The sequence below is a fragment of the Lampris incognitus genome, chromosome 5 (genome assembly GCF_029633865.1).
Source record: "Lampris incognitus isolate fLamInc1 chromosome 5, fLamInc1.hap2, whole genome shotgun sequence".
NCBI lineage: Eukaryota > Metazoa > Chordata > Actinopteri > Lampriformes > Lampridae > Lampris > Lampris incognitus.
Window position 1 is genome coordinate 66246545 of NC_079215.1, and position 27269 is coordinate 66273813.

The 27269-nt window shown below is 43.7% G+C and overlaps 2 protein-coding genes across 2 annotated transcripts in view; both read right to left on the reverse strand.

Annotated features, from left to right (window-relative positions):
• The window catches only part of LOC130113080 (docking protein 1-like), a 38367-nt gene extending 13504 nt beyond the window's left edge, over window positions 1–24863 (reverse strand). Inside the window, exon 1 of the mRNA XM_056280590.1 lies at window positions 24789–24863. Coding sequence (XP_056136565.1) covers window positions 24789–24863 — 75 coding nt within the window. The remainder of the gene's footprint in view (window positions 1–24788) is intronic.
• Window positions 24864–27077: 2214 nt separating this feature from the next.
• gpm6ab (glycoprotein M6Ab) overlaps window positions 27078–27269 on the reverse strand; it is a 30728-nt gene continuing 30536 nt past the window's right edge. Inside the window, exon 9 of the mRNA XM_056280591.1 lies at window positions 27078–27230. Within this exon, the coding sequence (XP_056136566.1) occupies window positions 27078–27230 (153 nt within the window). The remainder of the gene's footprint in view (window positions 27231–27269) is intronic.

Sequence of the window (27269 nt, forward strand, 5' to 3'; positions counted from 1 at the left end):
CATCTCTTCTGTAGTTCCCCGGTGGTGGAACGAGTTACCAAACTCCATTCAATCCACTGAGTCCCACTCCATCTTTAAGAAGCTAAAGACCCAGCTCTTTCTCCAACACCTCCACACCTGATGGTATTAATATATATATATATATATGTGTGTGTATGTGTGTATGTGTGTATATATACACTACCGTTCAAAAGTTTGGGATCACCCAAACAATTTCGTGTTTTCCATGAAAAGTCACACTTATTCACCACCATATGTTGTGAAATGAATAGAAAATAGAGTCAAGACATTGACAAGGTTAGAAATAATGATTTGTATTTGAAATAAGATTTTTTTTACATCAAACTTTGCTTTCGTTAAAGAATCCTCCATTTGTAGCAATTACAGCATTGCAGACCTTTGGCATTCTAGCTGTTAATTTGTTGAGGTAATCTGGAGAAATTGCACCCCACGCTTCCAGAAGCAGCTCCCACAAGTTGGATTGGTTGGATGGGCACTTCTTTGAGCAGATTGAGTTTCTGGAGCATCACATTTGTGGGGTCAATTAAACGCTCAAAATGGCCAGAAAAAGAGAACTTTCATCTGAAACTCGACAGTCTATTCTTGTTCTTAGAAATGAAGGCTATTCCATGCGAGAAATTGCTAAGAAATTGAAGATTTCCTACACCGGTGTGTACTACTCCCTTCAGAGAACAGCACAAACAGGCTCTAACAGGTACTATTTAATGAAGATGCCAGTTGGGGACCTGTGAGGCGTCTGTTTCTCAAACTAGAGACTCTAATGTACTTATCTTCTTGCTCAGTTGTGCAACGCGGCCTCCCACTTCTTTTTCTACTCTGGTTAGAGCCTGTGTGTGCTGTCCTCTGAAGGGAGTAGTACACACCGGTGTAGGAAATCTTCAATTTCTTAGCAATTTCTCGCATGGAATAGCCTTCATTTCTAAGAACAAGAATAGACTGTCGAGTTTCAGATGAAAGTTCTCTTTTTCTGGCCATTTTGAGCGTTTAATTGACCCCACAAATGTGATGCTCCAGAAACTCAATCTGCTCAAAGAAGTGCCCATCCAACCAATCCAACTTGTGGGAGCTGCTTCTGGAAGCGTGGGGTGCAATTTCTCCAGATTACCTCAACAAATTAACAGCTATAATGCCAAAGGTCTGCAATGCTGTAATTGCTGCAAATGGAGGATTCTTTGACGAAAGCAAAGTTTGATGTAAAAAAAATCTTATTTCAAATACAAATCATTATTTCTAACCTTGTCAATGTCTTGACTCTATTTTCTATTCATTTCACAACATATGGTGGTGAATAAGTGTGACTTTTCATGGAAAACACAAAATTGTTTGGGTGATCCCAAACTTTTGAACGGTAGTGTATATATATAAATTGCTTCTCTGCACCCTATTTATTGCCTGTGTGCACTGACTGTTAACACCTATGTCCTATCAGACTCTAACTTAGCTTTATGGCCCCGTACTCGTGTTGTCGCCTCCTGACTAGACCCTTGCTTGTGTTGTAGTAGCTCTCAGGTGTTTGGATAAAAGCATCTGCTAAATGAAATTGTAAACTGTAACATTATGTGTCATCACCTCAGCTCTTTACCTGTGAACAGTCACAGAAAAGTCAACATTAGTCATCGTTTCACCTATTTCCCTCTAACCTGCCCAACCCTCTCTTCTGCATAGGAGTTACCAGAGAAAAGGGAGGAGGAGGGGGAAAAGCCAGATAAGGAAAGGTGACCGTTTTCCTCTGGCATGTGTACATGTGCGGGGTTGAGAAATAATGATTCATGGAGCTGTATTCATCTGGAACAAGCGTTTTAGCAGTTTGCCCAATAGTGCAGTACGGATCAGAAAGTCAGTGTAGATTAAACAGGCAAATCAAGTTTCCATTTGACAGATTAAAACTTGAGGAATGGAAAACAGTCACATATTTTAGTGATTTTTATAACTCTAAAACTGCTTTACGGAGCCTTTTGGGTGACATGGCCGTAAACATGGGGGTCATCTAGGGGTCTGCATAAAGGTTTCAGGTTCCATGTGGAGAAACATGCCTCCATCTATTCCATGTTGTCTCAGTCTCTGTTGTGAGCCACTGAAAATGACGGCTCAGTCCATCACTTTAAGGTTGGACCGGAACAGTAAATGGCCTCTGAGGGGTCAGTAGGGTGGAGGAAGAGGAAGGCGGGTTGGTCTGTGGGACACTCGATCTGATACGATGGAGTCAGAGGCACCACAAACTAAATTACAACCGGGAAAATCAAATCTGGGGCCAGTGACTGAGGTGGTGGCAAATCTGATAAATCGCCAGGTTTGGCTTTTTTCCTTGTAAATGAGAAGAAACACACAGCAGGAAAGGCAGCAGGATGTGATGTTACGGGTACAAACAACATTCTGCCATCCTGTCGTCATTGTAGTCAACTGTGGTTAAAGGTGTCAATACTGACTACTAATATCCTGAATGTTTCACTTCATAAGCCATAGATTTTGGCCAAAATAAGAATTCAAAGCAATATTAGATTTAGTTTTTAAACCCACGTGGTCTACATAATGTGTTAGTTTTCAACAGGCAGTTGGTCATTTCAAGAGGTCTCCATCCTAGAAGTCCTCTTCCAGAAAGGGAAGTATGTGAACACATACTTTGTAATGATGTGTGCAGCTGTTATTACTGGTTTTATGCAGTGGCTGGTAATACACCTTCAACAAAGAAGGGGTGAGATGGTAAAGAGAAGATGCATGTGCCTACTTGTTTCATGCGCACTGCTCTGCGTTTATTACTCAATAGTCGGCAGTTGGACGTGGGCCCGTATCATGCTTCATCACCTGCACATGACAGCTCATGATGAAGAGCCACAGTAGTTTCTCCCCATGTCTACCACACACAGGTTTAAGGTAGAAGTACCATGTTTTCTTCTCCTTGACGCCGGTGTGGCTGGATTATGTTGTGCAGAGCATGGTTTTCTGTTTCCTCTGTCGGTGAGGGTGCATGGTGCTGTCTGCAAGACGCCGGTGGTGATCTGGAGGGGAAGGGTTCATAGAAGTCCTGGTTCCCTTATTTTCAATTTGGGTATCATAGTTGACCAAGGACGTGTGGTTGGAAGTCTCACATGCTGCAGTATCAAGACATCCTCCAGCCCATACGACCACATAGGTCGTTTGTTCCTCCCCTGCAATGCCGCTAATTATGAAGTCCTCGTTTGCGGACATTGGGACTTTATTATTGTTCGTGCAAAGTGAAGGTGTAAATGTAAGTCAATACAGCTTGGGAAGATTAGTGAAGAAACCAACAGTTTACAAGAGTACAATTCTTGCACTCCCCCAACTCTTTTGATTGGTAATGAAGGTCAAAGGTGATATGATGACGAGCCACCCGAGACACCAGATTGTCGTTATTTACACGGCCGCTAGAAGCCGCTTGACTTTAAAACGTTACCATAGGTCGTAATAAGCTGCTTGTACAAACGACCTACGGGGTCGTTTTTTGGTGGAGGACGGTCTCTGCAGTATAGCTTTGAGACAGGTTGGCTCACAGTAATTCAATGTGCTAAACAAAGATGTATTTATTTGTTGGTTTATTTGGATTTTGATACACCCCTTGTGTTGTCCACACGTTCTGCACACTGCCCCTGTCTTTAGGGTCACTTATGACCCGCCTTCATCAAACCTCTAAATTAACGCAACTTCGTTTAATTTTAAACCCCAAATCTATTCTGCACGGAGAAACAAGCTGTCATTCATCACAAACTGTGTGACTATCTGGGTTTTCCCTCTTCACAGGGCAGAAAGCCTGCATTTAACCAGTGGACACCACTCGTTTTTATTACAACACACCTGTCACATCTGTTTTCTTTACTATAGTAGAGGTTTATTGTTATTATTATTATTGTTGTTATTTCGTGTTTCCTGTTTTACACTAGCCGGGTCCAAGCTATGGACCTGAGGCACTATAGGGCAGATGTCACTTGATTGACAGTCTCGTCGTAATATGTGGGCTGTTCCGAGTAGGCCGATCTTCTGGACTGCACAGATGTTGATGTTGCCTGGGATACGGTTGGTGGACTTTTCCATTCCCTTCTTCATGAGTCCTTGAGCTCCGATGACCACTGGTGTTGTTCCGGTCTTCCTTCCCCACATCCTGTTGGTTTAAGTCTCCAGGTCTTTGTTCTTGGTCAGCTTCTCTGTGACTTCCACTGAGGTGTGTTTTCGGATGGTGTTGCCATGTCGATGAGCATGCACCTCTTCTCCTTCCTGTCCTTGATATGATGTCGAGCTTGTTTGCTTTTATCTCTCTGTCAGTGTGGATGGGCGTGTCCCAGAGGATGTGACGTCATTGTTCTCAGTGACCGTTCTTGGCTGATGGTCATACCACTTCTCAGTTGTCTTGATCTTGTAACTCCTGCAGATCTTCCAGTGCAGGTATGCTGCTGCCTGGTTGTGCCTGTACATGCACACGGGCTTTGCCAGTTCTGGGCAGCCTGAGACCACGTGGTTGGTGGTTAATTCGTACATTCCACAGATTCTGCATTTTGGGTCTGTTCCATCTTTGATGGTGCGATGGTGATGGGATCTGGTTGCCAGGCTCTGGTCTTGTGCAGCGATTATCAGGCCCTCCGTCTCTGCTTTCAGCCCGCTGCCCCCCAGCCACTGGCGTGTCTTTTGTTGGTCCACGTTATTATCATTATTATTATTGTTATTATTGCTTAAGGTACTGCATAGGTGTAACATTTCACTTTTTAGCAAGAGAAAGCACTTGTATAGCCTAAAAAAGTACCAGAGATGTGCAGAAAGTAGTTTTTGTCTTGGAGTCAAAATGACCTGAAGACAATCTTAGTTCCCTAGCTCCCAATCTTAGTTCCCAATCTTAGTTCCCTAGTGGTGTACAGCTTTCATGGAAATATGAACAAAACAACGTTTCATTTGTTCTAATGTTGGGGTCACTAGGAGAAGTCATCACATTTCAGGTGGGGGAAAAAAGATCATTTAGAGTGTTTTCTCTGCTGTTAAACACTGTAATGGGTCATTTTGACCCGTACACAACAGAAGGGATACTTTACTGATCCCTGCAGGGAAATTCCTCTGCATTTAACCCACCCTAGCTGTGTAGCTAGGAGCAGTGGGCAGCCACCGTGCAGCACCCGGGGACCAACTCCAGTTCGTCTTGCCATGCCTTGCTCAGGGGCACAGACAAGAGTATTAACCTTAACATGCATGTCTTTCTGACGGTGGGGAAAATCCAGAGAAAACCCACCACAGACACGGGGAGAACATGCAAACTCCACACAGAGGACGACCCGGGATGACCCCCGAGGTGGGACGTTCTTGCTGTGAGGCAACAGCACTAACCACTGGGCCACCGTGTCACCCAATACAGATATACACTACTTTGTATTTTTGTATTTTTAACTTTTGTAAACTGGGATAATCATTGTTGAAACTGTGTTGACGGCTAGTAGACCTGTACAGATATTACACAAACACAACGTCAGTCAGAGACAAAAGCAATAACCATTGAGGGTGTACCCAGTTTCCCCTCGGGGACGTATAAAGTATTCTGATTCTGACTAATAGCAGGTGGCTTACCGGTTGATTTTATATTACAGCATCTCTGCACATGCATTAAGTGGGAAACTTGCTAAATATATATTAATTTTCATTTTTCTTAGCCCCTAAACAACTCAGTTTCCAATGTTTTGTACATTATCAAAAGTCACCCTTGGCTTCTCTTTAAAAACATATTTCTTTTGGGGGGGTGTGTGGACTTAGAATATGCCAGTGTTTAAAACAACATCACTAATATTCATGTTTAAGGATTGTATGATGTATAGTACATAACAGTGATACTGGTAGTGACACTGGTAATGCTGGTAGTGATACTGGTAGAGACAGTGGTAGTGATACTGGTAGAGATACTGGCAGTGATACCGGTGGTTCATTATAGTGTGTGTGTGTGTGTGTGTGTGTGTGTGTGTGTGTGTGTGTGTGTGTGTGTGTGTGTGTCCCTGTCAGTGTGTTGTGTTGGAATGTGCAATATGCAGGGTTGTGTCTGAACCTGCACATCTGGTGAGCATCGCCACCTTCAAGGGCTTGAAACAAAACACAACCCTGCTCCATTTCTGTTTTTATGTTTTACTTTGTGTTTCTGAATTCCCAAACAAGAGACTGCATTACCTGTATGTGTGAGGTGCCCCTGGTTACTGTACATCCAGTAACCAGGGCACATCAGACCCTTTTTGTGTGATTCAGACAAAATGAATGTTTGCCCTCATCCTGCTTGTTGAGCTCCAAACAACTCAAAAAACAATACACAAAAATTACACGTTATGTTTATAGAGCAGTAATTACACCCCAGAGGCCATAAAACAGCTGAACATCACGTCAGGTTCACAGCCTTTGCTTGTTGGATCATTATGTGTCCTGGACCAAGTTACAGATTGACCTGATCTTCATCAACGTTTCACATCGAAAGAAATTAAATTAGGTTGTCATCACATAACAGGTCATGTAAGTCAACACGTCGTGTAAAAGCATATAGAAACAACTGAAACTCTGTGAGTTATTCTGCTCTAGTGCAGTAAAACCTCTGTGCCACAGTGATTTATTCTGCTCTAGTGTAGTAAAACCTCTGTGCCACAGTGAGTTATTCTGCTCTAGTGTAGTAAAACCTCTGTGCCACAGTGATTTATTCTGCTCTAGTGTAGTAAAACCTCTGTGCCACAGTGATTTATTCTGCTCTAGTGTAGTAAAACCTGTGCCACAGTGATTTATTCTGCTCTAGTGTAGTAAAACCTCTGTGCTACAGTGATTTATTCTGCTCTAGTGTAGTAGAACCTCTGTGCCACAGTGATTTATTCTGCTCTAGTGTATTAAAACCTCTGTGCCACAGTGATTTATTCTGCTCTAGTGTAGTAAAACCTCTGTGCCACAGTGATTTATTCTGCTCTAGTGTAGTAAAAACTCTGTGCCACAGTGATTTATTCTGCTCTAGTGTAGTAAAAACTCTGTGCCACAGTGATTTATTCTGCTCTAGTGTAGTAAAAACTCTGTGCCACAGTGATTTATTCTGCTCTAGTGTAGTAAAACCTGTGCCACAGTGATTTATTCTGCTCTAGTGTAGTAAAATCTGTGCCACAGTGATTTATTCTGCTCTAGTGTAGTAGAACCTCTGTGCCACAGTGATTTATTCTGCTCTAGTGTAGTAGAACCTCTGTGCCACAGTGATTTATTCTGCTCTAGTGTAGTAAAACCTCTGTGCCACAGTGATTTATTCTGCTCTAGTGTAGTAAAACCTCTGTGCCACAGTGATTTATTCTGCTCTAGTGTAGTAGAACCTCTGTGCCACAGTGATTTATTCTGCTCTAGTGTAGTAAAACCTCTGTTCCACAGTGATTTATTCTGCTCTAGTGTAGCAAAAACTCTGTGCCACAGTGATTTATTCTGCTCTATTGTAGTAAAACCTCTGTGCCACAGTGATTTATTATGCTCTAGTGTAGTAAAACCTCTGTGCCACAGTGATTTGTTCTGCTCTAGTGTAGTAAAACCTCTGTGCCACAGTGATTTATTCTGCTCTAGTGTAGTAAAACCTCTGTGCCACAGTGATTTATTCTGCTCTAGTGTAGTAAAAACTCTGTGCCACAGTGATTTATTCTGCTCTAGTGTAGTAAAACCTCTGTGCCACAGTGATTTATTCTGCTCTAGTGTAGTAAAACCTCTGTGCCACAGTGATTTATTCTGCTCTCGTGTAGTAAAAACTCTGTGCCACAGTGATTTATTCTGCTCTAGTGTAGTAAAACCTCTGTGCCACAGTGATTTATTCTGCTCTAGTGTAGTAAAAACTCTGTGCCACAGTGATTTATTCTGCTCTAGTGTAGTAAAAACTCTGTGCCACAGTGATTTATTCTGCTCTAGTGTAGTAAAACCTCTGTGCCACAGTGATTTATTCTGCTCTAGTGTAGTAAAAACTCTGTGCCACAGTGATTTATTCTGCTCTAGTGTAGTAAAACCTCTGTGCCACAGTGATTTATTCTGCTCTAGTGTAGTAGAACCTCTGTGCCACAGTGATTTATTCTGCTCTAGTGTAGTAGAACCTCTGTGCCACAGTGATTTATTCTGCTCTAGTGTAGTAAAACCTCTGTGCCACAGTGATTTATTCTGCTCTAGTGTAGTAACACCTCTGTGCCACAGTGATTTATTCTGCTCTAGTGTAGTAGAACCTCTGTGCCACAGTGATTTATTCTGCTCTAGTGTAGTAAAACCTCTGTGCCACAGTGATTTATTCTGCTCTAGTGTAGCAAAAACTCTGTGCCACAGTGATTTATTCTGCTCTATTGTAGTAAAACCTCTGTGCCACAGTGATTTATTATGCTCTAGTGTAGTAAAACCTCTGTGCCACAGTGATTTGTTCTGCTCTAGTGTAGTAAAACCTCTGTGCCACAGTGATTTATTCTGCTCTAGTGTAGTAAAACCTCTGTGCCACAGTGATTTATTCTGCTCTAGTGTAGTAAAAACTCTGTGCCACAGTGATTTATTCTGCTCTAGTGTAGTAAAACCTCTGTGCCACAGTGATTTATTCTGCTCTAGTGTAGTAAAACCTCTGTGCCACAGTGATTTATTCTGCTCTCGTGTAGTAAAAACTCTGTGCCACAGTGATTTATTCTGCTCTAGTGTAGTAAAACCTCTGTGCCACAGTGATTTATTCTGCTCTAGTGTAGTAAAACCTCTGCGCCACAGTGATTTATTCTGCTCTCGTGTAGTAAAACCTCTGCGCCACAGTGATTTATTCTGCTCTAGTGTAGTAAAACCTCTGTCCCACAGTGATTTATTCTGCTCCAGTGCAGTAAAAAGCTGCATTTTAACAAATAGTGTAATCAGAGTTTACTGGCTTTTTGCCCAGTTGTGGACATTACTTGTGAATACATTGTTGTTTTCTGTAATGAATGTCATGAACAAGCTTTGCATCAAGGTGATGACTGTCCCACAATTTAAGCAAATGTGTAACTGTAGTACACGTCTCCCCAGTGCTAGACTATAATCTCTCACATGGTTTTGCCTCATCCGGTCCTTCATGTTGGCCTTGGCCAACTGCACCGCAGGTTTCTCGCCCTGCCCTGTTGTGTAGGCCAACACATGACCATCACATAGTAATAATAATAATACATGATAATAACAGCATCAAAATCATAACAGTCCCACTGTGGAATCTGATGACTCGTTTCACACAAGCCAACAAGGTGTCACTCAAAGTTAGTTGAGCAGACTCATTACGGTTGTCCTAGAGCCTGGCAAAACGTGTTGCAGAAATAATTGTGTGTGTGCCGAGCAGAGATGTTGGGACTACTTATTTCTATCCTGGATAGTGATGACTATGGGAGGCCCGGTGGCCCAGTGGAAGACTCCTAATGAAACATTAAACCGTGTGTACTCACTTTGCCAGCGAGTCGCGGCTGAAGGAAAACCTGTTCTGCTTTGACAGGAGCATCCATCCCAGCTTCTGCGTTGAGTTGAGACCAGCACCTCACAATAACACTGTTACCAACACTAACACACTAATCCCAACACTAACACCAGCACTCCTGATCCCAACACTACTAACACTAATATCAAGGAAACACAAACACAGAAGGACGGGTCTATATCCTGTCCAGGAGGCTTTACAGCCAAAGTACTCTCTCCAGCAGGCAGAAAGACAATAATGACAACGTACAACTCCTCCTACAGACACTCAGATGTGGAAAAGAGAAAACCCTCCTCCAGAAGAGGACGTGACCAGGAGCCAAAAGGAGGAGGGATCTCTCAGCCCAGGGTTGACAGGGGGCGTGTAGTGCACGTCACACAGCTTTTACCATGAGGTAAATAAAGTGTGACGGAGCTGCGCACGCAGGCCTCCATGCTGCCGCTGAGCTGCGCTTCTTCTTCAACAGCTTCTTATTTGACTTTCCCCTTCCACCTTAGCAGTGGCGCCATGTCACCTGTAGGGGGCTCCGTTGAGTCGTTTTTCAAACGACTGCCCCGTAAACGCGCTCAGTCCAAAGAGAAGCTGAAAGTACAGAGCCACACGTTGTCGTTTCAGGTATCACTACTTATTCTGTGCATGTCTCAACTCATCAGCTCCATAACCCTAGGGGTCAACTGTACCCCCTTAGGGTGTGGGGTGGTACTGCAGGTAAGTATAACATGACCAGGTAGTCAGTACACCACAGTATGTGTGTCAGAATGTGGAACATCTATATTAAAAAGCTGTCAATACCAAAATGTTGGACTATAACTAAATGACCATATCACGTGATTGCATTTTCTGCTTAATTACCATGGTTCTCCCTCCTTAATATCAAAAAGTCTCAATCTGACTCTGTGATGTCACACTGTATGACTGACCACCAAAACCCTGAATTATACAGTATGTTACTCTAGCATTTTTATTAGGACCCTCTGAACATGGCATGTGTATATGGTCAATTGTAATTTTTTAAAAAAATGTTTATTTGGGGAGGGACAGTGTACATTAATCAACATTTGAAACAACTGTAAATATGCCCGAGTTAGCTAATAGGCCAGTTTCAATCGGCAGTCCCTTTGCCTGATGTTGTTAGGCATCCTAGGATAATAACATACTTCAAGAATATAAAATAAACATGCAACACAGTTAATGTACAATACAAGCAGAACAAGAACAAACAAATGAGAACATATATACAGAATATACAAATAACGTAGAAAAAGATAATAAAGACTATATAGAAAATTATATATATATATATATATATATATATATATATAACAGACATACAAGACAGCCAATGTACAATACAGTTAAACAACATGATAAAGGTGTGTGCGAATAGCATCAATGTTGACATTGTTGGTTCTTAATAAGCCATTTCTTGACATTACACTTAAATGACTAATAGGATGGGGACCCTCTAATTGATTGTGGTACTGAGTTCCATTGATGTGATGCTCTAAAGGAGGAGACGGCCTGACTAAATGCAGTTCTCCTAAGTGGGATGTGCAGTCTCCTCTAACTGCACCTCTAGTAGCTCTGTTCATTCATCTTCAGCCGCTTCTCCGGGGTAGGGTCGCGGTGGCAGCAAGCTAAGTAGGGCACTCCAGACGTCCCTCTCCCCAGCAACGCCCTTCAGCTCCTCCTGGGGGTTCCCGGTAGACTTGAAATTGATGAAGCTGGACAGAGGAGGAGGAGCCAAACCATGCATGATCTTATAAACTAGGCACACATGTTTTGTATTTGATGAGGTTTTCCCAACTGTACTTTTTTAGAATAGGGCAGTGATGAACAGTTAATGGCTTCTTGTCTAAGGTTTTGAGTGCCTGTTTGTATAATGATTCCAGTGGTTTTAATGCTGTAGGGTGTGTGTTAGACCAGCTTATCAGACAATAGGTGATGTAGGAAACAACCATTCAGTGGAAGTATATCTTTGCTGCCTCAGTTGATAGAAAGTCTCTGGTAAACCTGAAATTTGCCAAATTAAACTTTACTTTATTGCAGACCCTTTTTATGTGGGTTTTGAAGCCAAGGTTTGAATCTATGTGTACTCCTAGTATTTGTATTCTGAGACAACTTTTCTCTCTCCCTGGATGAGAATATCTTGCTCTACGTTTTTGCTGTCGCCTTTTGAGAAAAAAACCTACAAACCGTTTTTGACACATTCAACTGCAGACAACATTGGTTAAGCCAGGATGTGACCTTCAACACAACATTTGTTAACTTGATTGCTACCTCTTCTGTAGTTTTACCATGACAAAAAATAACTATCGTTAGCATATATTAAGATGTCACATTTTCCACACACAGAAGGTAGATCATTAATGTACGTGCTGGATAGGATTGGACCCAGCATAGAGCCCTGTGGGACACCAGTTGATAGATCTAGAGAATTAGATGTACAATTATTGATTTTGACAAGCTGGGAGCGAGATGAGAGGTAGGATCTGATAAAGTTGGCAAATTCTGCGGAAAGATTGAAATTGAGTAGTTTATGCAGTAGGATGTTATGAATTTAATGTTTTTTGTAGATCAAGGAACATGGCCCCTACAGCCTCGCCTTTGTCCATTGATGCCTCCACTTTTTCTAGGAAATAGCATGAGCGATTGAGCGATTAGCCCTGAATCCAAGTTACATTTGGGTGCAGTGGGAAGGAGCTATTGTTGAGTTGGCCAATGATTTGTTCAGCAACTAGTTTTTCGAATACCTTTGATACTATGGATGAAATACTGATGGGCCTGTAGTTAGTGGTCAGATGAGGGTCACCACCTTTGAGTATAGGGGTTACAACCGCAGACTTCCATGAGTTGGGAAACCTTGCTTGACCCAATGATGTATTAATGGTATACGTTAGTGTGTTAGCTATTGAGGAATTGATCTCTTTCAGCATGAGTGTGTCCATACCATAGATATCCTTAGCCCTTGAAGACTTGAGGGATGCGATTACTTTTGCAACCTCCATCTCAGACACTGGTCTTAATGCGAGTGCTGGTTCACTAGTACCGATAGTCTATGCATTGCTTTGTTGAACTGAAACTTTGGGCTATGGTAGTAACTGACTCAACGAAGTATTGTTTGAAGGCTTGTGCCACATTAACTGGGCTCTGTAGGATTGAGTTATTGACCTTCAATTCATTTGGCTTTGTTATGATGTTGTTTTGACCAGTTAGTTTTTTTTAATCTGGCTTCATATAGCTTTTGAGTTACCGTGAGAGTTTTCAAGGATTGTGATGAAGATGTCCGCCTTTGCTTTTCTCAGTTCGCTTGTTACCTTGTTTCTTAGCGATGCAAATATATGTCTATCATGGGACATCTTTGATTTTGTGGCTATTTTTAAGGCCTTGCCTCGCGCCTTCATTAATTTTTTGACATTATTGTTCACCCACGGGAGCGTCTGTTTCTTATTTTTGTGTTTCATCTTAATCGAAAATTCACTGATTATAGATTGTAATTTTTCTGTAAAGTTTTGGCTAATTACTTCTGAAACATTTTCAAGGAATAAATCATCCCAGTTGATGGTTGTTGTTGTTTTTATGGTTGTTTTGAAGTCCTCTTGCTTGTTTATTGGGATACCAAAGAGTTCCTTATTGCCATGAGTAGTATGAGTGGTAAACCTCCCGCATGTTAATTTTCTTGATATGAGCACCATATTATGGTCTGACAGCCCAGTTATCATGTTGTGTGACTCTGTGATCCTTCCGGGTCTATTGCTAAATATTAAGTATATCTGGGTACTGCTATTCTTGTTGGACCTTTGACTATTTGAGTCAAATTAAAACTATCAGTAGTTTGCTTGAGTTTTTTTTCTTTTCCTTAAGGACTTCCCAATTTAGGTTGAAGTCGCCCCTTACAATGACCTCTTTGACGTTATATCTCCTTGAGTTTATCATAAAAGCTAATGTTTGAAGAGGGTGGTCGATACATGACGATACGTGTACAGGACATCTGAGGTGATAAAATCGTGTTTAGGCCGACGCATTCCAAATCAGTTGGCTCTTGCCATTGAATCTCGCTCGTCACAACGAACCCCGCCCTTTTCCGGTCGGTCTTTCCTGAAACCGGAAGTTGTAGTACTGCAGGTGGGGCGTTAACGCGAAGCCGCGTTTCTGATCAACAGAGGAAATCTACGTTATACTCTAATACCATGATTTATCTGATCACTTGTGGATGTTAAGCTTCGTTTATTTAGGTGTCCACCTATTATACCCTTTGGCTTTGCGCTTGGATCATAATTCTCGCGTTGTTTGCCGTTTGAAAGACTTTCCACTTCCGGTTCATTCGGCTTGCCCTGATCACTAGCCCGCCCTTGTTTTTATGTCCGTGTGTGTGTGTGCGGGATTGTCCTACAGTGGCTATCCCTCGGGTGACGTTGTATGGGCTCGCATGTGTACAGTCGCCGCTGCTGCTGGTTGGACTTGCGGAAGATGTTCTCGTTCTCGCCGCGTCAGGACCGCCCGGCCAGGACGGCGGCACCGTCTGGAGATGGCCGCCGGTCGGGATCGCCAAATCAGCTGATTGACAAGCAGAGGTAGGATTGGCTCATCTATTATTTTAGCTGGACCAGGGCACTGGCGTTTAGCCCCCAGGGCATATTCTCCGTAACCAAAGACGTTGTGGATCTTGATTGATGGTTGCCGGGTGTGCAAGTTTCAAAATCCGCGTGTAGAACAAGAAAGCAGTTGCCGTACCCGATCGGCCCAACGCCATTGTGAAATGCTTACGGTCTGGCGTTTGTTTGGTCCTCTGTCCTCTTGATGGGGAGGAGATGCGCTGTGATGTCACAATGCAGTGCGATTGCACTTTCTGCTTAATTACCATAGCTCCTCCCCCTTGATATCAAAAAGTCTCAACAATCTGACACTGGTGTCACACTCTGGTACAACTGACTACCAAAATCCTGAATGTTAATAAAATTTACTGTAGTATTTCTTTATTCGGACCCTCTGAAAATGGCGTATGATTATACGGTCATTCCATTACATGACATGACATTACCTTTCAGTCACTTAGCCGACGCTTTTATCCAAAGCGACTTACAATAAGTGCATCATGTAACGTAGGAAATCAGGAGAACTACTAGTCATCAGAGGTCATAAGTGCATCTAAACAAGCATCTGAGAGCAAAACCAGTGCTAAAGTAAAAGCACAAGAAAGAGATTTTCTTTTTAAATGAGTGAATACAATAAGTGCTAAGAGCAAGTAACAGGGTAGTAGTTCTTGAAGAGGTGAGTTTTCAACCTGCGCTGAAAGATGGGCAGCGACTCCTCTGTCCTGACATCAGTGGGGAGTTCATTCCACCACTGTGGGGCCAGGACAGAACAGAGCCGTGACCGGGTCGATCGGCAGCAGGGGCTTCTGAGCGACGGGGCAACCAGGCGTCCCGAGGCAGCAGAGCGAAGTGGTCGGGCATGGGTGTAGGGCTTGACCACTGCCTGGAGATAGGAAGGAGCTGTTCCTTTCACTGCCCTGTAGGCTAGCACCAGAGTCTTAAACTGTATGCGAGCAGCTACTAAGAGCCAGTGTAGGGACATGAGAAGAGGAGTTGTGTGGGAGGACGTAGGATGGTTGAGCACCAGATGAGCTGCAGCTTTCTGAACAAGCTCCAGATGTCTGATGGCCGACGCCGGGGCGCCAGCAAGGAGGGAGTTGACGTAGTCCAGCCGGGTGATGACCAGAGCCTGGATGAGCACCCGTGCCATCTCGTCGGTGAGGAATGGGCAAATCCTCCTGATGTTGTAGAGGAGAAATCTGCAGGAGCGAGCAACCAATAGTGCAGTGTGATTGCAATGTCTGCTTAATTACCATGATTGTCCCTCCTTAATATCAAAAAGCATCAACAATCTGATTGTTTTCCCATGGGCAGGGCACCTAGGAAAGACCAAGACATATGACCAAATCAGTCAGTGTTTCTATTGGCCTGGCTTGTATACGGATGTGCAAGACAAAAATCTGTAAAATCTGTCATGTATGTCAAGTTGTTGCTTGAGCTCCAATGTCTGACAGGGATTATATACAGCCACTACACAAATTATGAGTGTTCCCTATGAGAAGATGGCCATGGACACCATTGGGCCATTACCCAAGAGTAGTTCAGGATGCAAGTACGCTCTGGTATTATGTGATTATGCAACCAAGTAGCCTGACGTTTATCCTCTGTGTTCTGTTTAGATGAAGCATGTGGTTTGGTGCTTGGTAGAGCAGTTTTTCAGAGTTAGGATTTCAAAATAAATTTTGACTGCCTGTCTCATGAATGAACTTCCTCAGCATTTGTTTTAAAGTACCATTAAACCTTTCAACCAAACCATCAGTTTCAGCATGGTAAGGAGTAGTTCTTATACCTTTAATTCCCAGCTGAGCATACATGGTTTTCATCAGGGTGAGACATGAAATTGGTGCCTTGGTCAAAGACTGGAATAAATGGTTGCCTATCTTGTTATTTGCCCACAGAGAAGTGCTCAACTAGTTTCTCTCTTTTTGAGTTATTATATGGTAGGCAGGTCAGAGAACATAAGAACATGCTCAATGAGAGGTGGGTGGCTGGTGAGGCAACGATACACAGTACTGTTTCCGACATCCACCATATGAGAGACAAGTTGGAGAACTCGAAGGAGATGGTAGAGAGAAAGAGAGAGTTGCAACCAGGATAGAAAATATTAGTATTCCTTCCTACAGGACCAAGCACCTTGCTATATGTCAAGGGCCATACACCGTACCAGGAAAATAGGGCCTGCAACATATGAGATTCTCTGCCCTGGTAAACTGGGTTCCAAACAGAACCTTCATGTGAATCTGCTGAAGTTGTATTTGGAGAGAGAGCTATAGCCCACAAGCAAGCAGACCATGTTGATCAGAGAGATCCAAGACATTGATGGAGAAGTAGAGGAAACCGATGAAGCTGAGCTTACTCCTAAGAGGGGAGGAGGGGACCTTCAAGTTTTCCCCAATCACTTGAATCCAGAGCAACACATCCCGTTAAATGAGGTGAAACAGTCTTTTTCTGCATTATTTCAAAAGAGACCTGGGAAAACTGAGCTCATCAGCCATAAAATTGTGCTCAAAGAAAATAAACCTGTAAGCTTGAGACCCTACATGATTCCAGAGAGGCTGGTGGAACCACTGAAGCAAGACGTGCAAGCAATGCCAGACATGGGAGTCACTGAACCATCTAAAAGTGAGTGGTCTAATCCAATTGTCATGGTGCCCAAGGAAGACTTTCATGGGCTATGGTTGGATGGATGGGTTGCATTTATATAGCGCTTTTCTAGCTGCAACGGTCACTCTGCTTAGACATGATGCAGCTCAACGGCATCTTATGTTTTGATTCGTATCCAATGCCCTGTGTTGATGAGTTGCTGGAGAGGTTAGGCAAGGCCAAGTACATCGCTACCTTAGACCTCTGTAAAGGCAAGTACCTCTTGACTCTGCTTGTAAGGAATACACTGCCTTTCAGATTCCAGGGTTAGGTCTGTTCCAATACGCTGTTTACCTTTAGGGCTGCATGGAGCACCTGCAAGTTTTCAGTAATTATTGGACTTCATTCTCCAGGACTAGATTTGCAGCTGCGTATCTTGATTATGTTGGGATTTACAGTGAGAATTGGTAGGACCACCCTCAGAACCTCAAAATTGTCCTGGGGAAAATCTAAAATGCTGGGCTGACCATCAATGAAAGACAGTGCTCTTGGGCTCAGATCAAACCACAGGTGGAGAAGGTGGAGGCCATGGAGATGACATAGAAGTTTCATCCCTCGTTGTGCTACATTAGCAGCCTCATTAACTGACTTCACAAAAAAAATCCAATACATCAATCAATCAATCACTCAATAAAGCTTCATTTCATTTTATATAGTGCTTTTCTAGCTGCAACAGCCCAGACTGAAATGATCAGAGGACTGAGTGCAGGCTTTTAAGGCCTTGACATTTTTCATCTGTCAAGCTCCTGCGTTACAGAGTCCAGAATTTACGAAGAAGCTTGTAGTACAAGTGGATGCATCAGATGCTGGACTGGGAGCGGTGCTAGTGCAAGGAGAACCAGGCCAAGAGAGGCCTATCTTTTTCCTCAGTAGAAAACTTTTTGACTGGAACCCAGCCACTGAAGATGCACAAGCAAGTACATTCTTAGAGCCAGTCCCAAGCTCCGATAAATGGGGAGGGTTGCATCAGGAAGGGCATCCGGCATATAACCTTTGCCAAATCAAATATGCGGATCGTGAACAAGATTTCCATACCGAGGCCTGGGTTAGCAATGACTGCCACCGGTACTGTTGGCCAGCATGGTGCCGGTGGAAACTATTCAACTGTTGGGCGAAGGAGAAGGAGAGGGGGAAGGCATGTCCAGAGGCAGCTAGAGAGGAGGAAGGGTAGGAGTGTGGAGGTGAGAGTTGGAACTTTGATTGTTGGCACTATGACTGGTAAGGGTAGAGAGGAGGAGAAATGGCATAGGGGTAATCGTGAAGGAAGAGTATGTCAAGAGTGTGTTGGAGGTAAAGTGAGTGTCAGACAGATTGATGATTATGAACTTGGAACTCGAAGGTGTGATGATGAATGTTAACAGCACATATGCCCCTCAAGTTGGGTGTGAGATGGAAGAGAAAGAAGAATTCTGGAGTGAGTAGGATGACGTGGTGGAGAGAGTACCCAAAGAGGAGAGAGTAGTGATTGGAGCTGACATCAATGGGAATGTTGGCAAAGGGAACAGAGGTGATGAGGAGGTGATGGGCAGGTATGGTGTCAAGGAGAGAAATGTGGAAGGACATATGGTGGTGGATTTTGCGAAAAGGATGGAAATGGCTGTGGTGAATACATGTTTTAAGAACAGGGAGGAGCACAGGTTGACATATAAAAGTGGAGGAAATTGCACACAGGTGGACATTATTTTATGCAGGAGGCATTGTCTGAAAGAGATTGGAGACTGCAAGGTGGTGACAGGGGAGAACGTAGCTAGGCAGCATCGTATGGTGGTCTGTAGGATGACTTTGGAGATCAAGAAAAGGAAGAGTGAAGGCAGAGCCAAGGATCAATTGGTCGAAGTTGAAGAAAGATGACTTGTGTGGAGCTCAGGGAGGAGTTTAGACAGGCACTGGGTGGTAGTGAAGAGCTGCAACATGGCTGGAAAACTACTGCAGAAAGAGTGAGGCAGACAGCTAGGAAGGTACTTGGTGTGTCATCTGGACAGAGGAAGGAAGACAAGGTGACATATCCAAAGGAGTTGAATCAAGTGCAACTGGACTTGGTATATATCCGTGAAGACGTTTCGCCTCTCATCCAAGAGGCTTCCTCAGTTCGTGCCTTTCTGACTAGACCAAGCTAGTCTGACTGGCTGGTGATGAGACTCAGAATTTATTCCTATGAGTCATTGTCAAAGCTATTGATATGGGTGGCTCTTTGTGATCCGATGTTTACCAACGCCCATCGCTAACAGAGCCATAGATATGAGTGGTCATGAGAGTGGTTGGAGCCGTTAGTGAGCGACTGTTGTTCTTGGAGGCTAGGCTTCTTGAGTCTCCTGGGTAGAGATGAAAGGACAACATTGTAAGTGGGAGATAGGTGGTATCGCAAACCTCCTCCTCTGTTGAGGGATGGTTTTTCCAGTTCCGTATAGATGGCTTCCTTCACCCCTCTTTCAAACCATCTCTCTTCTCTGTCCAAAACGTGTAGGTTGCTGTCCTGGAAGGAGTGTGTCTTCTCCTTTAGGTGTAGATAGACTGCTGAGTCTTGTCCTGAGGAGTGTGGCCTTCTGTATTGGGCCATCCATTTGTGTAGTGGTTGTTTGGTTTCTCCTATGTATAGGTCAGTGCAATCCTCATTGCATTGTACAGCATACACCAGATTGCTTTTCCGGGTGTGTGGTACACGGTCTTTGGGATGAACCAGTCTCTGTCGGAGTGTGTTGCTGGGTTTGAAGTATACCGGGATGCGGTGTTTGTTGAAAATTCTCCTGAGTTTCTCGGAGACCCCAGAAACATACGGGATGGCTATGCTATTCCTTCTGTTCCTTTTCTCCTCATCGCTCACCGTTGGTCTTTTTGGGACGTGTTGCAGTTTTCACAAAGGTCCAACTGGGGTAGCTGCAGGTTTTTAAAGCTCCCTTCAGGTGTTTGTGGTCTTCTCGTTGGGCCTGAGTGATGCTGGGCACATTGTCAGCTCTGTGTTGCAAAGTTCTGATGATGCTCAGTTTGTGTTCCAGCGGGTGGTGTGAGTCGAAAAGTAGATATTGTTCTGTGTGTGTAGGTTTCCTGTAAACCCCAACATGGAGGCTCCTCTGCTAACAAAGGCAGAGGGCATATACCGACCTACTTATGCAGCCTTATCTCTAGATATGAACAAACAGACCTCTGTGGGCATTGATAACATGCTTTATAATTTTGTGTGGCAAAACAGAAAACACTGTGTTAGAAAATCAGTCTTACTGAACTCCCATGTACATGGTGGCCTGAACTTTCTTAAATGTTCCACCCTTAACAGCATTTTAAACATTTTCAAGACAAATTGGATTAAACCGTTTCCTAGAAACCTGACTTCAATTTGGAATTTTATTCCCAATTACTTGTTCTCAAAACATGAAGGCCTTAAATGTATTTTCCTTTGCAGATACAGTGTTGAAAAACAGCCCCTTATTTTTGTTAAATTGTCAAATTTTCACAAACAGATGCTCCTTTCCTGGTCTTTAATTTATAAATATAACCCCCCCTCCCCAACAGATACTGCATATGGAACTATAGAGACATATTATATAAACACAAATCTTTATTCTTGGTTTATCCACGGAATTTATTTGGTTAAGCAGCTCACAGCTCCTCGATTCCAGTGGCATATTAATGTCATACTGTGAATTCCTAGACAAGTATGGTATTCCTACACCACCAAGGGAATATGTTTTAGTTTATGATGCAATCTCTTCTGGTGTCGTAATGCTTCTTAGAAACTCAGTAGTGTCTGAGCAGACTTTACTACCACTGGATGCTGTTGTTACTAGTGTTGTTCGGATCTGGTCTTCCTCTAAAAGTAACACTAATAACTGTGATATCCGTGCTTTATTTCAAAGAGAAATAGTCTCTGTTCCAAATGTAGTTTTCTTACTTTACTTCAGACTTGAACTGGAATAAAAGATGGTGCTTACCCTCTAAATATCTGATTATTAATAAGGTTAAGGAAGAGACTTCCAAAATGATTCATCATTGTTATCCTTTCAAGGTATTTCTACAAAGATATAAAAAGGATGTTGATGTGGACTGCTCATTTTGTCAGCTGGTTCCAGAAGATTCATATCATTTATTTTGGCCTTGTCTCAACGTTTGTATTTTGTGGCAGGATGTGGGTACATTCAGGAGCATTATACATGAAGACTATGAAAAATGCTCTGAGGTAATGACATTTTCTTAATGACACAGATCAAATAAAGGTCGACCAAGTACCATCTATTTGGCCATCATGAAATAAAGACACAGACTCGATATGGATCCTCATTAACAAGTACACAAGTGTATTTTATTTCATTTCATTTATAGATGCAAGCAAGTTTTTGTTTTTACAAATGGAAAAAAAAGCCACTGTCTGCCAAAGCTGTTGGCACAGGCATTCACAAAAAACTGAAGAGAGACACAGCCTGCGACTTTGCAACCAGAGTAAAGTGAAAAAAAATAAATTGATAAGATAAAGAGAGTCATACTCCCAAAATATTCAGCAACTCCCTTGACATAATATATGGACTTGAAACACATGATAGTGCTTTTTTAGTCCATTATATATATATATATATATATATATATATATATAGCAGTTTCGTCTAAGGCTGTCTAAACAGGGACAAATTAACTCAAATTATGATTTTACTGAGTAATACAGTTAAGTAGACAACAAGTCTGTATCACACAAAAAGTGATAGATACGTCACGTTTTTTAAACACTTTACACTGATTTGAGGTCAGTTTTTTAGTATTTCTATCCCAAATACTTTCGAGCTATGGTCATCCCATCGGCAATGTGCAGACAGATTAATTCAGGTCAGTCCAGGTATTTGTCTTCAAAATCAACAATTCTCTGAGAATGAGTGAAATAGGACTTGCAACCATTTCTATGTTGTCACTGAGCGGACTTTTAACCAGTGTGACTCCTAAATATTTTCCTGCAATGCTGGGAGCTGAATTGTGAAGCTCGGCATTTGTTAGCTAGTGTAAGCTAGCGTAGCATTAGCTAGCTCAGTGTTTGTTTGCTAGATTGTTAGTCAGCAGCAGACTATTACAGCTAATACAAGTTGGCACAATCACATTGGGAGTCACACAGATTGAGACCAAGTAGCTTCTTGCAAAATTTCCACAGAAACACTTAATTTTTGGAAGCCACTTACAAGGGGAAAACTAAGATTTCCCGTAGCTTTCTCTCATTTAGACAGCCGTAAGGTGTTCACGTTTGGGCCATGAAGTGCTGAAGCAAATTTTGGGCTCGTTTCAGCAGGAGAAGGCTGATAGAAGCTCTGTAAGCTTCATTCAAAAGAAAACAAATCTCAAAAGGTTTTTATTCCCACATTCCTCTGGCTCATCAAGCAGGCTAATCCAAGCTTAGAAAAAGGATGTAAAACAGGGTTGAGCTAAATGATAATGGGTGGCCAGAGCACTACATTACGCCAGAGTCCTGCGATCTGCTCGACCGGGACAAACGATAAGGGACACCATGTTATCAGATCTGCAGTCATAGAGTCATGCACGTGTGCCATGATTCCATTATAATTTATCCTGCAGCCGAGGCACGGACTGGTTTTTAACTTCAGACTGCTATAATATATTGCTCTGGTGGTAAACGGCAAATTAGCAGGCTAGCTAGCTAAGCAACAACATTATCGACAGGAACCATAATACTGCACACTCAAAAGTGGAAAATAAATAGATAAATAAAATGGTAACAAACCGCAGAAGAGCTCCAGTGGACAAGAAAGAATTAAAAGAAAGGAGAAGGATTACTTTTTCTGTTTTAATTCGTAGAACAATGACCACGGAATGCATAACCATGCCACAAAGAACAACGAGATTCACTGTCTTTTTTTTCTCTTTTTTTTTACATAGTACAAGATTATTATCATTATGATCAATTCATTCATTATCATCATTATTATTTCCTCAGGTTATATCCAATGCTGTAAGACTATACACAGGCCCCGCGTGGGGATCTCAATGCACTTACACACCAAAATGAGAGAGAGAGAACGAGAGAGAGAGAGAGAGAGAGAGAGAGAGAGAGAGAGAGAGAGAGAGAGAGAGAGAGAGAGAGATCACATGAATCAGTAAGTGCACAAAACCTTTTTTTTTTTCATATTTAAGATTAAAAACACTGACAAGACATGTCCATTGTCAGGCAATGAAATGATAGAATACTGTTACTGCAAAACTAGACCCTGAAAAATATTCATTGTACAGTATGTAGGTGACGCAGCCGAATCACACCTGAACAGGTCACAGAGGAGTGGCGGAGCGTCCCTTCACCAATGTGGCCGACGGTGTCGGGAGTTTTCTTTTCCCTTTTAATGTGACGCTGAACATCCAAATCCCAAAGAAAAGAAAACCCGATCTGAACGTAATCTGGCCCCGGTAAACCAGTCAGAAAGCAGACTCCATGTGGTGGACAGCCCGGTCAGACTCGAATGGCAAAAGCAAAATCTGAAGTTTTTGTGTCTATCCATCCATCCATTATCCAAACCACTTATCCCGCTCTCAGGGTCGAGGGGATGCTGGAACCCTAACCCAGGGGTCATTGGGCGGCAGGCGGGGAGACGACCTGGACAGGCCGCCAGGCCATCTCAGGGCCGACACACATTCACACCTAGGGACGATTCAGTACGGCCGAGTCACCTGACCTACATGGACTGTGGGAGGAAACCCATGCAGACACGGGGAGAACATGCAAACTCCACACAGAGAGCGACCCGGGACGACCCCCAAGGTTGGACTACCCCGGGGCTCGACCCAGGACCTTCTTGCTGTGAGGCGACCACTGCGCCACCGTGCCGCCTAGAACAAATATAGTTTAGGGTAATTTGATTTAATGGCTGTCTCAGTCCCTGTTGACGTCAGATTCAACGTGATGGTCGGGGTTCCCAGTTCAGTCCGAGGTCTTGTTAAGCGGACTCGTTACCGTCTGGGGTCTGGAACAGGAGTCCAGATCTACGCACACTGCCCTGGGATCAGTTTGTATCGGCACAAAAACGCTTTTTTTGGAACAAAATTGTTTACATGAGGCGATGGCCCATTTCCCATGACCCTGGGCCGGTGTCGCCATTCTCTAAAGAGTTTTCTCTTTCTTTCTTCTACAAAAGAAGGGTGGTAGCGGGTCGCAGAGATCCGGAGTTAAGGCATCTCCATCGATGTAAGGCTGCTTCTCCGGACCGGTGTTTATGGCGCTGATCTTTCCTCTTTTCGTGCGAGCGGGAAACACCGCATGGAGTCAGATTCTTTCCTGATTCGAGGGCAGTTGAAAGCTAGATCTGTGAAGGGCTGAGAACTGGTTTGTTTTTGTAAATGTCAGGGCTGAACACATTGGGGCAACGGGGACGTGAGCCCCTCCACCCTCCGTGACCATGGGAGAATCATTCTGTCGGCTGCTCGCCTCCGGGTTTCACATATATGTTTAATGTCTTTATACAGAGTTACGCAGGCGCAGCGCTGAATACTGCCCACACAAAACATACTTTATTTTTTTTTTCATTATTTTAAATGAGTACTTCACATTTAAAAAGTTTAAAAGATCAAAACGTTATACAGTTAGCTGTGAGACGTTATCTGTGAAAAACTAAAGGAGAAAAGTATTTGGCTCAAGGTGATTGCAGTGCTGGATGAAGTGAATTCCGTTTGTGTGTGTCTGTGTGTGTGTGTGTGTGTGTGTGTAGTCTCACAACATGAAACCTCACACTGTCTGAGGTCTAAATGGAACCATTAATGCCACCATCATCATCCTCACCATCACCTTCATCAGCACAGTCCTCAGTCTGTGTCCCCCTCTAGAGAGTTATTGTGTAAGATCGAGGAGCTTTGGAATGTTTGGAGCGTTTCCCAGCAGTGGGCGTGGTTTTCCTGACGTAAGGCTGCTGATACGCCGTACAGCAAGCTAGTGTGTGCTCGTGTGGCCTTTCTAGAGAGGCCTCCGCTTGTTCGGGTACCCGCGCGATGGGGTCGACCTGGAGCGGTTGGAACTCGCCTTGAAAAGCAGATAAACGCCCGCTCAACTGACGCCGAGTGGTTAAAAAAGAGACACGGTGGACTTTGGCGTAGATGTGAGTGGTCGGTCGTGTCTATAACACACATACCGGGTGGATAACCGTGGATGTGCCCGTGCCCAGATAGCCAAATTGCTGTGGCCCGGACCCGTCCCACACCCGCATTTGGGCCAGCCCACATACCGCACGGAATGATGGCACTTGGGCAGTCTGCTCCTGTTTGCCAGATCTGGGCCAGAACCAGGCCACAGCAATGCCGCATGTGCCACATATTTGCCAGAGGTGGCCATATTTGTTTTCTGATATCTGGGCCATATTTGCCGTTTACCACACGGGGCCACTTCAGGGTCACATCCAAATTACATGTTGCTGAGAGCGCCGCATCTTAGGCCCACATTTGATTTGGCATATTTGGGCCATATTTGCTGTTATACATGTGGGCCACTTCAGGCTCACATCCATTTTGTCAGGGCCAGAAGAAGACCGTCAGTGCTGCATCATTGCCTGAAGTGAACCACATCCGGATGCTATCTGGGGACTATAACACTCATACCGGGTGGATAACCATGGATCTGGTCACGTCTATAATACTCATACCGGGTGGATCACCATGGATCTGGTCACGTCTATAATACTCATACCGGGTGGATAACCATGGATCTGGTCACGTCTATAATACTCATACCGGGTGGATCACCATGGATCTGGTCACGTCTATAATACTCATACCGGGTGGATAACCATGGATCTGGTCACGTCTATCACACTCATACCGGGTGGATCACCATGGATCTGGTCAGTGATTTCATTTTAAAGACGACTAACTGACTGGAAGGCTAAACAGGAGACTGAGCGATCACCCGTTCATATATGTCACCATTCAGAAGCTCGTTATCGCCGTTCTAATTAGTAGGGCTGTGTATTGGCAAGAACATATCACGAGTATCGCGATATATGGCGATACTCGTAAGAGAGGCGACATATGGCGATGTCACAGGCCTGTGTTCTTTGTGCTTGTGCTACTTCCTGTCTCCGTGTACGTTGTGGCGTTGGAGCGGAAGAGTCAAATGGCTGAAGGTAGATGACAACACTGTTGTCTAGCGGTCGTGGGGTTGCACACAACACAGCATGTTTGTCACGAGCCTTTACATGTAAACAATAAAAATCGATATAGCGGTTTCGAGAATCGATACGGTATCACAGCCGATAATACCGCGATACTCGAGTGTATCGATATTTTCTTGCACCCCTGCTAATGAGATGAGGTGAGGTACATGATGTTCACCTGGTGCAGGAGGAGTTCCTCACATTACAGCCTACTGGACTGAAGAGTGAAGTGTAAAATCTGATCAATCCATCAGGACGATGTGTGTGTGTGTCTGTGTGTGTGTGTGTGTGTGTGTGTGTAGAATCATAGAAATATAGTATTTTTACACAAAAAAAGGTGAAAAAAGTGATGCAAAACCCACCCACCCCATCTCCCCAAAAATGCCCACGATGGCAAATGACACATTGAATATCGATGATATAAACATGGCAAAAATACATAAGCTAAGAAAAATGCTGCCAAAAAGACTGAAAAGACTCGAGGGAGACGGCCGCATAACCAAACCGTCTTTGTGGACTTTGTGCTACTGAGATGTGCTGTTTCAAAGGACAATTCACTAGTCTGTACAAACAGGACAGAGGGAGGAGGAGAGGGACGGAGGGAGGGAGGAGGAGAGGGAAGGAGGGAGGACAGAAGGAGGTAAAGAGATCAAGGTGACCAGATAGCCAAGGCAGGGGTGGATGGGTAAAGCTGGGTGGGGGGGGGGGGGCAAGTAAAGGAGGAGATGTGAGGTGATTTTGAGAAACATATCTCCCAAGGTAAGGGGTACAAATTTCCTTGGGGGACATGTTTTTCTGTGACACCGGCCATAAGAATGTGTTTTGTGTTGATTCGACACAGTACAGTATGACACCACCACACAACAAATGTTCGCCCTACAATCCACACAACACCAAGGATTCAGTTTACACCTATATTTCTGCGTGTGTGTGCGTGTGTGTGTGTGTGTGTGTGTGTGTGTGTGGACTCACCCGTGTGTGCTTGTTTCATTATCTCATCATTGTTAGCTTTTGGGTGTGTGCCACCTCTTTATTTCATGTTTGTGTATCGACCGATGTGTTGTGTTATGCATCAGCTTGTGTCTGTCTGTTTCAGCACCTGTTTAGTGTGTGTGTGTGTGTGTGTGTGTGTGTGTGTTTTGCATGTACGCGTGTGCTTGGAATTGTTCGAATCATCTTGCTTGTGTCTGACAGGTCGCGTTTGTATCAGTTCGTCTCGGTTTGTGTGTCTGTGTCGTGTGCGGGTACATGCGTCATTCGCTGTGGGTTTGCTTATGTGTAGGCGTTGAGGCGTTCTTTGGAGCGCGTGGAGTGGATGTCGTGCAGCTCTTGCTCCTCCTTCGACTTGATGTCTTCGTATTTCTGCATCCGGCTGGCGTCCTTCAGGTAGCCCCAGTTAGCCGCCAGCGCCATCAGGAAGTGGACCTGAGGAGAAACACGAGACGTCGGGCAACCGGTTCAAAA